The 13233-nt window shown below is 36.2% G+C and overlaps 1 protein-coding gene across 5 annotated transcripts in view; it reads right to left on the reverse strand.

The window, feature by feature from the left end:
- Positions 1-623: 623 nt before the first annotated feature.
- The window catches only part of CPEB3 (cytoplasmic polyadenylation element binding protein 3), an 83338-nt gene continuing 70728 nt past the window's right edge, over positions 624-13233 (reverse strand). For all 5 annotated transcript variants that reach the window (XM_066191174.1, XM_066191177.1, XM_066191175.1 and 2 more), the window contains exons 8-10: positions 12089-12203; positions 9207-9388; positions 624-6347 (exon numbers count right to left, since the gene is read on the reverse strand). In XM_066191174.1, the coding sequence (XP_066047271.1) occupies positions 6120-6347; positions 9207-9388; positions 12089-12203 (525 nt within the window). In that variant the 3' untranslated portion in view covers positions 624-6119. The remainder of the gene's footprint in view (positions 6348-9206; positions 9389-12088; positions 12204-13233) is intronic.

Here is a 13233-nt window from a genome sequence, read left to right on the forward strand (position 1 = left end):
GAAAGAAAGCAGTGACAGACCATGCACTATTCTTGAGGCCTTCATTTGCCCTGACAGAGAATTCACATTCTTTTCAAGGAAGTGTCCTTGTAGCATTCTAAACAGCCGTAGCTAAAAGCTGAGCTTTCTTCTTAAAAATAAACTTTTACAAACTTCTGTTGCAGTGCTTTTTCTCTCTTTTTTTTTTTTTTTTAAACTGATCAGTCTAATTTCTGCCTGCAACCATTGTTAAATTGCTAATAAAAGAGTGCAGGATGCTAGTCAGCAACTTTTCTTAAGCTCAGAGAAAAGAATTCAACAGTTCCTTTTCTCAAGGCACTTGAATCTACGTTCCCAGAAATATTTCCATCATATATTTTTTGTATTTACATTCAGTTTAGCATAATAAATACCCCTTTAAGGTGGCTTTTCCATTTTACAGAGAATACATAAGTGGAACATATCCTTGCATTATAAAATAACTAGAAAAGACAGTTGGTGTGCATGTAAGGATGTGGCTTTGCTTAACCTTACCTAGTAAACAGTTTTCCACTACAAGATTTGGGGGTTTTGTGTCTAGTTTACATTCCCATCATGCATATCCCAAGATTTCCTTAGCATGTGCAAAGGATGACAAATATCAGTACTTCATACAACTATATTTAATAAGTTATTACAGAAAAAAATAAAGTCCAAACTACAAAGTTTAAGCAGTTGTAAGCAATAGCAGCATTGAGCTCCATGTTTAGTCACAGTACTGCAGTTCCATACAAGCATTAGTCCAAGCCAAAAAGGAAGAAGCCTTGTTAGAATTACTAGCAAAAACAATCTAAGAGAACATGTAATAAAAGATACAGTACATTTAAAATTAGTTGAAAAACAAGTACAGAGATCTTAGCTGTGAATGCTCTAAAAGTTATGTCCATTAGTTTGACAGTAAAATTACAAATATCTAATACTTTATACCCCAACAGAACTACATCCAGGAAAGAAAAAAGAGCAAAAATTATCTCTTGTTAGCACCCTGGTTTTCTACTTACTGATGAACTTTTTGTCATGTAAATTTGAGTGTGTCAGAATTATGTGACCAATGTGATTTCTGACCAGCTACCCATTTGGGGTATAGAGTAGTCACTAACATGAATATAAAATACTCCGTGGTATGATAGAACACTATAGCAGCAGAGATTAAGAAGTTTGTCTGTTTAAAAAAAAAGAAAGAAAGGAAGGAAAAGAAAAAGGGTTTAGCTGACATCATACAAACTAGCATAAAAGCAACTACATACAAGCAGAGTAAACAAAAGAGACATTTCTACAAATCTGTGACTAATCTTTCACTCATACCTTGCAAGTAGAGATGTCACAATACTGAAATATTAACATGGGAGCTTTTCCCAGTTAAGCGCCTTTTTTTTTTTCTTTTTTTTTCTTTTTTTCCTTTTTTTTTTTAATTTTTACTACTCTAACAGATAGTGAAATCAGCAAAGTTATTTGCTAACTGCATATTTGCAATACAATTTGTTTTAGCCCATGCCTTGCTAGCAGGCTATAAAATACAAGCATGTCGGCAGAAATATAAGCATAAACTTTGTACCACTTAGCAGGAATTTTTTATTCCCTCTTCATTCCTTAATCTCCTTTGTTTGCAATTTGTGTACATTCCAACCAGTAGTACCTAATTTGAGTCTAAATTTTACTTCACTATTTGATCTAGTCTATACATTACTTACAGAACTGAACACACAGAGGATACACAATAGACCAACTCTGGGCACATTTCTTCCCACAAGTCACGGACGAGCCACTCTAACACTCGAGCAGAAGTTAAGTCTAAAAGGTCATCAGCGACTTGTGGAAGCGAGAGTTTTGTCTAGAGAAAGTCATTGTATGCCCTGTTTACGCAACACCAGTTTTAGTCTGGATTGTTTCAGGTGCCAGAACAGAGTCACTGGCTTCAGGAAGGGGTTTCTTCTGGCTGCATAGGGAAACAAAGGTGATGGAAATGGAGGTGAAAAGTGTTTTGATACTGGCCCTTGGGATTGCCAATACGAAAGAAAAAAGGGACAAAGACGTAAGAGAGGCCGAGAAGAACGGAGAAAGACAAAGAAGCTGAACGGATGTTCAGACGTGGCGGCAATATGAGTTACTGCATTGCTACCGGGGGATGGACAGAGAGGACTGTGCATTAACTTGGCAGCTCCCACCCACGTGGGGTGGCCGGGTTAGGAAACGCTGTGGGCACCGACAGTCTGCTCCACGCTGCCACTGAGAAACGCATGCAGAGAGGGGCTTGTGCGGGAAAGGGGCAATTTCGGTAAAGAAATAACACGGTGGCAAAATACAATGAAGAATATATATTTTAGGAGGTTCAATCTAAGGCTATTGAAAAGAGAGTTTATTGAGTCCATGACAAGAAAAGTAATGAAGAATTATGCTGAATGGGCAGGGTCAAAAACCCATTGTTCAATAGATTTAGCTCCTTATAACGGCAATAGTATTTCATCAACACTGGTGGTGTATAAATCTAGACAGCGAACTGGTACTGTGACATCCCTATTATCTCCCTAAATCATTTTGATAAAGGAAAAGGCTTTTCAAAATATCACGTTTTTTCTGCTTCATTCTGTCATTTTATTGCCCAATTCTTTGTTACAATTTTCCAATCACTTTACATAACCAACCATTTTCATCATTGCCACACTATTGTAAACCACATCAGCAAGTTAATACATAAAGCTTTGCATTTCAAAAAACTAGACACTTTAGTAACAATATTACAAAGATTTTAGCTTCAAAAATAACTGAAAATGAAAAAAATAAACTTTTAAAGAATCAGCATCATAAAATTAATTTATTCCAAGTAAAAATACAAAATAATATTAATGACATTGACCAGATATGAAAGTCTCTCCCAGAAACAACTATATTAATGGTTGAGAAAGCACTCCTTAAAGAAAATACGAAATAAAAATGAAAAATATGTAAATATGTTTAATTTTTTTCTTAGCAAAAAATCTTTCTAAAAATAACAATGAAAATTTGTCTCAGTACAAAGGCTACATTACTATTGAAAAAATACCAGCATGAAGAAAAGGTACATATTTGACAGTAGAAAAATGATTTTAGTGAATCACAATGTCTAAAGTCTGCAATGAAAATAAATCTGCAATAAAGATTTATGCCTTTTTTCTTTTCATTTTTCTTTTTTTTTATACAAACAGTACAAACAGTATTGCACATAACAACAAATAGTCGAGGTTAGGTTAGCCTTCAAAAAAATCGACTAGTTCAAGTCTCACATCAGAAAAGGCCACAATAGGACCTGTTGTACCCAGGGGCTTCTTAGTCAAGTTGCAGTTCAGAACTCCATATTTTAAAAAATAACTTTTTTTTGAAGGACCCTCTTTTAATATAACATATTAACAACTCAGGGGCACATTCATTTACAAAACAAAAGGGAGCATGTCATAATTTAATAAACTAAAAAAAGTTCTCTTTAAAAAAATACAAACAGAAGAACTCTCACAATTCTGGTCAGTCGTGCATAATCACACTTGATTATAAATATACAAATTAAGGGAAAATATTTTTTCACCTTCTATTCACAACTTTCAGCACCAAATGGAGTTTGTGTTTACACCTGTTCTTTATGATGATTTTGTTTCAGATTTAATCCAACATTATGCTATATTGTACATTTTCCAGCTTCTCTCGCTCTCGCTCTCTTTCTCTCTGGGAGTATTTTTCTACATGAAAGAGGGGTATTTCTTCAAAAAGGTTTACTTCTTTCACATAATTAGGTAGACTTCTGTAGGTTAGCTATGATCTTTAATATTACAGTTATAAAGCTCTAACTTCTTCATTTTCAAAAAAACTCAAATAAGCATGAAAAAAATAAAGTTACCCATCTGTTAAATCATTTTTCTTGCAGAATTAAATTAATATATATTTTTCTGAATAAACTTACTTAGAAAATATCATTTTCTTTCCTATATTTCAAAATTGAGGTATTGCAAAAGATCATGTCAGTCAGAAAGCATGCCTTTTTCTTTAAAAAAAATCATCAGCCAACTGTTGAAAACTGTCTAGATACAAAAAGTAGTGCATAACAAAATGTCTTGTACAGATGAAAAAAAACAGAAAAGACACCTGGGCTGGGAAAAGCAATATCACAAAACCGCCCAGAAGTAACTTCAAAAGGGATAATTATAATAAGCATTTTAAACCAGTAAAAAACTATTTTTTCTTTTTTTTTTCTCCAAAAACAGAAAAAAATCCTTTCAAAGCCAATACTTGCAACTAAACATTGGGAAAACCAACTTACTAAATTAGACACAAAGAAGGACATCACAACAAACAAAACCCAGAACATTTAAATCTACTATGCGGTGTCATATCCAGTCAGATTGTCCCCAGAACTGCAAAAACAAAGGAGGAAAAAGAAAAAAAAATAGTGTACACATTCTCACAATCATTAATATACCAAGTGTGTTTATATTTATATGCTATCTGCAGCCCAATAGTTCATGCTAAAAAAATGTCCACTGTGTTAGCAGGTCTTAACTGTATTCAAGCTTCACAGGATACATCCAGGGATTAGAGAGATAACACCACGTCCACAGAGCAGACATCTCACGTTACTTTTATATGCAGACATTTCTTTAGCACCACTTTGTTACCTAACTTTCTTAAATGTGCCTAGGTTATTAGTTTGACAGACTATCTATTCGGTAGTGTATGTACGCCAGCATGAGCTCTTTGGTTTTCTGGACAAGGTCTGCAGCTACGTAAATGATGCAAGCATTAGGAGAGAGATTGTAACTAAGAGCTCATTTCTGTTTATGTACCTGTTATGAACTGTCAAAAATGTGTAATGTCAGATACAGAGGCTTTAACAGTTAAGTTTGATCACAGTACTAGACATAATCACTTTACTATATAAAATAAATTGCACGATATATAACAGAGCACCGCAAAGTACTTCATCTACCATCCACAAATTTTTTTTTAAGAATATCCTACAGCTAGTTTTTATATTTGTTGTAATATAGGTCATTCTGTAATGGGCTGATCCTAATTTCAGAAGCATTACATTTACTGAGGCATGCCTTCCTCCAGTCAGTAATCAATTTTTTTTGTTACTGAGCATTTTGTAGCCTACGTAGATTCATAATTTGTGCATTGTGGGCAGGTTTTATATTAGACATATATAAAATTTATTGCATGCAGCAACCTGATTAAGTAAACATGCAGTCAAAAAATATTGACCTTCCTTGGAAGCTTTTCTGTACGCTATACTGATCTCCTTTCAGCAGCCATCACTATTTTAATCACATATTCATTTTTAATTGATACCCTAGCCTGAATAGAGTATTATGGTATTAGTAATACCATTTTAATAGCAGCAAAAGCTATTGCAGCATACATTTACATAACACTAAAAGACCTAACAGAACAAAACAAAAAAAACCCCAACAAAACAGAACAAACAAACAAACAAACAAACAAAAAAAAACCCTCAGCAAAACAAAAGAAAAAAGTCTGATCCAGCTTATGAGGTATCATCCTTACAAGTCAAAATCGAGAGCAACTAAAGGCTTATTTTCTTTAAGGGTTATTACTATTCTAAATGACCCAAACTAATGATTGCTGAATATCTGTTTAAGTTTTTGCTACATCTGCCACCTACTTGTGAATATTACCTTTGGTAAGTCATCTGCTAGGGGCAAGTCTAAATTTCTGAAAATAAGTGCATGCTCCAGTTTAAAAATAAAAATAATTATAATTACAATAAAAAAATCTTCATCACATACACATCAGCCCAGTGAAGACTGATGAGAATGGCAGTCTACATAATGTCACTAGTGACAAGTCTTGTGTAGGAAATTAAGGTACCAAGCAGATGTTTGTGTGAATCAAAGTGCAAAATCAGTACAGTTACACTCTGCCGGTTTGTATTATACTGGACACTGAGTTCAGTAATGTGACTGTAAATAATAATAATAGTAATAAAAAGACCCATATCTTCATTAAAGTCGAGGACGAATGCACAGATTTCCAGAACACTAAGCCCTGAGGCAGCGCTCTCTTTTCACTCAATTTTATTTACTCCAGTACTTCTGGCTGGGCGCGGCCGGGGTTCAGCTCCAGCGGAACGGGACGTGGCGGGGCCGGTCACCTCCCTCCTTTACCAGTGGTTTGTGGAACTCCCGCCCAGCACGGGAGTGTATGCTGGCCCAGCAGTATTCACAGTAATACTGCAAACAGGTCACGTTGGCACAAAAGAATGGAGCAAATTTTCCACCACAGCGAGTGCCCTGGCATTCGTCACACATCTGATCATCCAACACATATGGCTTCACTTCCACCTGCACCAGGGACAAGAAAACAACTGTAAGAATGTTTCACAGTTTTGCTAAGCATGAACACAAGCTCCAGTATTTTAATTCTTTCTGGCTCTACTGAAGGGTTCCAACTGATGCAGGATTAACCCAAGAGGTTGGTATTAAATTTTCATACCATGCACTTTACCTGTCAGAAAATCTCAAGAAAAAAGGGCGTGCTTTCGTAGCTAGGAAAACTTGGGTGTGGGAAAGTACTAAGGTGGGAAAGTACTAAGATGGAAGTACAGTAAAAATTTCCATGGATTTTCCATTAAGAAAATTCCAGGAATCTGAACAGAGTTCTTACAGGGGCAGGTCATGAGTGCAGCATTTAGGAAGAAAACTTATAGCGAACAAAATTAGGTCTAGTGAGTTTCAGACGTCCTTTTCCACAGAAGATTTTTTTTTGTGTTTTTCTTTTGTGATTTGCGAAATGTAGGACCAGACTAGTAAGAGATTCCAATTAAACTTATATTAAATACTCTCCAATTTGTTGGCAAAAATCACTATCTAAAGATTTTGAGCTCTTGAGGTGCGAGAAAATTTCATTGTAGTTCCAACTAGGGCCTTGCCATCAATTACAAATAGTCTGGAGAGCTGCTGACTTTTGTCCTACACTCAGTTGTAAACAACTTGAGGCTGGAATGCCTTTTGTTTTTAAAGCACTTGTGCCAAACACAGCAGGACTGATGCATGATTAGGCACTTGCAATAATGCTATTACAGAGGTTGAATATGTTCCTATGTATTGTGCCTACACATTTAAATTGAGCGTTCATTCATTCCAGGGAAATCATGAGTTCATGCATGTCTAATTCTTATGGCTCCCTGATGCTATTTTTAGAGTGGTTAAAGTACAGTCAACTGCACTAGAAAAGATAGAAAAAATTGAAGTATACATTTATTATAAATAATTTTGCTGTAACTGTGCAAGTGCCAGTCCGGCACAATTTGTATATTGCAAGGAAAACCTCACTCTAGTAACAACACTTAAATACACAGAGATTTAAAGAAACATAGAATGAGATGTTAAGCTGAAAGACAAGAAACATTCTACAAAAAAGCTTTATGCTGAATTTACTTCAGCTTTTCCTGATCACACTTCAACAAATGTTACTCCTTTGAAGTAAAGCTTAAACAGTGAGTTACATTTCTTGCCTAAGGAACAGCTAGAGCTGCCAATCTATTTTTTTTAATTACACTCTGCTACTAGTATTCCATGGAACAAATCTGAGTAACTGCCATTTTGCATATCAGATGCCATATCACTAAAATTAGAAGCATCATGTAAAATAAAACAGCACTGTCTCAAATGAAATTGGAAGAAAGCAGGTCCAATGTCCAGCACAGCTCTAGATCCCCACCTACTCAGATTTCCCAAGTGTGAATTGTGAGAGTTTCAAATAGAGTCTCCTTCTCTCTCTCTCTCTGTCATTTTTTCTTGCATTGGTTACTAGTGAAATAATTTTAAGAATGTTTGCTGTACAGGGATTTCAATCTATTAGATTTAAAAAATAAGATTTAAGGATTCATTAAGAGACCTCATTAAGAGACTCACACATAAATCTATTTTAAAACCATACAAAAGGTAACTAAATGAACCTAAATTATCAGTCCACCAAGTGGGAAAAGAACAGATTGATGGAAAGATGGCTAGCCAGTCACCTTTTGTGGCTTTAGCCTAAAGCTTAGAAAGTACTCTCTAGCAAGCATGGCTGACATATAAATCTCAAAGGGTTCAATGTGTGATTAAAACTCCAAAAGTAATCTTCTCAGTCTCTCTTTTTCAGAATCTAATGGACAAGAAAGGTTTAGGAATAGCCTTGTCTTAGTTAATGGTGTAAAGCACCATACACAAATTGTTTGACTTATAACTAACTCCACGACCTCCTCGAACCTGACAGAAATTACAATTCAGATTTGTAAAGACAAAGTCAAAATAGTTTGAACTTTGCAGCTGTGTGGCTTTATATGCATACTGCACACAACAGACACACCCAATACCTGTTAAACTGACTTCTGAAGAAACCAATTACGCTGAATTAAGGAAAGAACAAGCCATCCCTATCAGAAAAAACCATAGCAGCAGTGCATGCTGTGTGTCCTTCTGAGTAATTCTAAATGCAGAGCCCTCAAAAACATGGGTGTTGTTTGTATGTGTAATCAAGAGGTGAAGACAGAAGGTCTAAAGAAAAAAAATAATTTTGGAAAGTAAGTAGTGCTTTCTTTTAATGTGTTCAAGTCAAATTTCAGTGAATACTGTAACTTCACTCCACATTTGAAAAACCCTTTAGGGACTTCCTATGGACTGAACAAAAGTGTCTCGTTTCCCCCTCCCTCTGCCTATCAAGCACCTCTTGGCATTTGGTTTTAGTTAAATAATTCTGAAGACTTTTGAGGTCAGCGTTACCAATTTTATTTTACAATAGGGACCTCAACTCTAGACCTACACTACCGACAAAAAAGGCTTAATAATAGCAAAACTGTCAGAAGCTACACAAGTAGTCACTAAACTAAAAGCCACTGATGCCCAATAAGCAAACATCTACAGGAGGAGAAAGAAGCTGGGAAATGCTACAGAATTTGAGCTACGGAATTCAGAAGAGAACCAAGGACAAATGAGCTTACAATCAACTATTTTCTGGGTTTAGCACCGAACAGTTATTTAAGATGTTTAAAGTATTTTTTCACCCTGCTTTAGATGCTTAAAAAAGCTTTTAAAAAATTGACAAATGTCACCTGAAGAACAGAGCTTAAAATATTCTCCAACACAATGCTAATAAAGCTTTTTTAAATACCTGTACACTTTGGTAAGAACCTTTCTGCTGCATGCTATTTTACTTACCCGTTTATCAATGTCATTGTGTTGGAGCTGGACAAAGCGAGCACTGATAGCAGCAATATAGCTCTGCTGATTGGAGAAAGCCACTCTGCCAGCACCTTTTGGGTACTTCAGCTCTGGGTCTGTATCAATGCCAGCATAGCAGACACCTCCATATAAACGGTCCATAATCATTGCCAATTCAACTGCAAGAAGTCAATTGTTAAATATAATAGGTTTAACATAAATAATGGTGATGCATTAGGGTCGTTGCATTTAAAAAAGCGCCATTTGCCTTATGAGACGTGTCTTCCAAAGTCTAAAATTGCAAAGTGAAACACAGATTGAATCAACCTTACATGAATTATAGAAAAATATATAGGCAAAAACCAGAATCTGTAAAAAAGCTGATGTGGCTGAAGTGTGAAAAAAAAATGCAGAGTTGTGCTGTTAAAATAGGTATCAGATAAACAAGAATTTACAATATTGCATAATAAAACTCTGATGCTTGGCAGGCTTTTTAATGCTAGTTTACACGTAAGATCACTTTGGGATATTCCTGTTTTTAGAATCTGATATTTTTCCCTAAGTACTAAGGTTCAAAAGATTATCAAGGTGTGTTTCACATTGGAAACAAAAATCTGTGAAACATCTGAAATTCCTGCAGCTAAAGCAAGCCTACATTTTAGGTGCGATTTAAATTAGTATTTTGGTAGAACATTACCTTGATTGTGGATCTTTAAAAATGGTTTGTTGCTTTTTATGACATTAACAATAACTCTAAAGAAGTCATGAATATTCATAAAATCAGACAGGTTGAGTGCATGGCTGAGGACGCAGAGAAGGAAAGTTAAGGGAAAGAACTGAAGGCAGTAGTAAAGAGGCTGAAGAAAGCAGGGAAGAGCCATGTAAATTGTTGTATGGCCACTGAGCCAAGCTCTCTGTAAAACCTCACGTGCCCACAGATTTATCAGATGGACAGTACAAGAACTGAGAGCTGTACAGGCCCTGCCAAGTCAGCCATTTTCTAGTGCTAATATGTGAAAACACTTTCTGTAGCAAGTTACCATTTAACTACCTAAGATAAAATTAAACCCCACAAATACTAAATATTTAAATTCTCATAGTTCTCACAAGATTCTCATTAGTAAATTGAATAGGTATACGTGTTTGTATAAATCCGTGTGCAGGGAAGACCATATGCTCATCTGTCCTTTTGCAAGGAGCAAACAAATGTCTGACTCATTCTACCAAACCAAGTAATACTTTTGCTCCAAAGAGAAAGGAAAAACTACCAGTATAATGTTGTGATTAATTGATTCTTCTGCTTTCTAATGATTTGGAATCATCACTTGGGTAGTGATCTCAAAAAGCAACAGTACAGAATAAACATCACAAACACAATTACAACAGTAGTTCCGCTAAGTTACTCTTGCCGACAGAGAAGGAATATTTAGGATTCCAGGGTAAGGAATCCAGGCAGTGTTCAAATATCTCAGGAAAAACTTCTGCATCTGATCTTTAAAGCTGTAAACAAGAAGAAATGGAAACTGTCTGCTTTGGAGAAGTTACCATTTAAAGGCATCAGTTTTCAAAAGTAATGCATTTCAAATGTGATCTGTGACAGGCCGAGTGACATATGGTTTTATAAAGGCTATAATTAGGAATGAGCTGATGTTTAATTGTCACTATTTACATAATTACCACCTTACAATTGGACCTTATTTCAAGATGGTGAGGAAAGCGAAAGCTGCCAAGAAACCTGGAATAAGAGAAATCTTACTGTCAGCAATGGCTGGGGGACATTGGTACAGCTTCCCAAAAGATTTAGCATTAGGCAAAAGATCAACTGAGGAGCTGAAGTTCCAGTGGGCTGGAAAGTGGCTGCTGAAGGAAACAGAGGGCTACAAGGAACGTCTTTCTTCCAGACAGTGACTGAGAGGCCTTGTCTACCACAGTTTCCCAGGATTAGGATCAGGATTTGGATTAGGGTTGAGAGGATGAGAAAGACAAACCATGCAGCTGCCTTGGAGTGAGGATTGAAAGGGAATATAAGCAGAAGTGAAGCCTGCCGAAAGATCTGGCTAGGAGAAATGTTTTAAATTGCTTCATGACTTGGTCATTGGCTCACCAAAAATGTCAGGATTAGAAGAAAGAAATGAGGGTTGAGCTACAATTGGGAGCAGTGCTCAAATAGGGCCTTCAAAACAAAACAAGGACTACCACGAGTCCTGGGCTGGGATAAATCTTTCCTCTGACCAAAAGCTAAGGAGTCTTGTCTATGGCTCTGCAAATAAAAAAGAAGAAAAAGAGCTAAGGGTGAAGGAAAAAAAAAATGAGGGAAAGAAGCTACATCAGGAGTAAGTCTGGAAAATGGTCTTCCATGTGAGGCCACCAAGACCTGGGTTGGGAGATATTTTTCTTCCCAATGCACAACAGCTGAGAGAGCATGTCCACAGCCCCATGGAAGAATTAAGGTCAGGGTTGAATAAAAGTGAAGCAGAAATCACAGAGCTGAGGTTGAAAGTGGTTTGGAAAGGGTCTGGGAGATGGGTCTGGTCTTTGTCTTCTAGTCAAAGGACAGGGAATTTGTCTGCACCTCAGAAAACAAATCAGGGTTTGGATTAAGATGGTCTACATTACAAAAAATCAGCCAAGTTCTACGGTATTATGCAAAGTTGGGGAAAACTCTTTCTACTGGCAATCCTAATTAGTAACCTATTTAAAAGGTAAAAAATGTTCACTGTTTTTATTTTGTAAACAGGAAGATACTCCTTGTCTTAGAAAGCAAGCTGTGATCTTTGGAAGATACAGGGTCCATTTTCTTATCTTTTACAGACACAATTTATCTTCCCTCATTTTTTCTACCTAATCTGCTACATGTCCTACATTTTCCTTCTACTCACCAGCTCGGAGAGGCCGTGGAACTCCTCCAACAAAGATTGTTTTTCTTGGATCCAAAGGCTGAGACCCATCCATCACAAAGTCACTGTCGCTTAGGTTCCAAGGTCGAATTTGCACCTGTATTAAGGACCATTTTTAGCAGAGGAACTTGGCCACTTAATTAAAATTAAGAAAAACCTGCCAAACCTTCCTATAATTAAAAACAAAAAGCATTAACTTTTCAAAAGCAGTAAGTTGGTTTTCTGAGAACCAAGACAGTCTGAGAACATACCTTATCTGAAAGAAGGGGGACAACTCATTTACCACCTCTAGAGGCCAGGCTTGAGTTAAATCTCCTCATCACAAACTCTTACGCTCATTAATTCCCTGCCCCTAATCACCACCATAGGAAGAAACCTGTGAAAGGACTTTCAGAACATTTTACCACATATGTGCAATTATTGTTGCAGTTTGGGCTTCTGGCTTTCCTGAAATCACATACAGTGAATGCACAAATTTAAAAGCACTGTTATGAGCTGATAAAATTCATTTCTGTGCTTGGATACAAAAGGAATTTGTATAATATGTAAATGCCTCTTTCTATTGAGCAGCAAGCAACACAGCTGATAAGAAATCTTTAGATTACACACACACAAAAAAAAAACCCAACCCTGCTCAGAAGTTATTTAGATAAAGCTGTTCATCAATCCATTTTATTGATCCATTTGAATCACACAAGTCCATTCACTGTGCTGCAATCCTTGGTTGTTCATTCATCTCTGCAAGATTTTTAATAGTACTTTTAAAAGGCAGCACATTTTTTATCTTATTTGTCTGCAGTTTTCACTTTGTATGTACATCTCCATAGGCACAAAAAGAGACCAGCATTAAAGAATGTTAGAGATGTGAACAATAAAAACAGGATGCTGTCTGTCTTCTATTCTGCTATAGCTGTCTGCAGTAGTTGATTTTACCCCATAGTTTCTATAAGGTAAATGAGGCCTAAATTATATATTGATTCGCTACTGAATGCATAAAAAATAATAATTAAAAACGCCAATGAAATACAGGGGGTATTCGATGCTATCTGGATCTTAATTTGGCAGGGTTAGATTTCTTCATTTCATCACATAAGGCTTTCTTTCCTCTCTAATCAAATAAACGAAAA

The sequence above is a fragment of the Chamaea fasciata genome, unplaced genomic scaffold (genome assembly GCF_029207755.1).
Source record: "Chamaea fasciata isolate MVZ Bird 193981 ecotype frontalis unplaced genomic scaffold, bChaFas1.0.hap1 SCAF_9, whole genome shotgun sequence".
NCBI lineage: Eukaryota > Metazoa > Chordata > Aves > Passeriformes > Sylviidae > Chamaea > Chamaea fasciata.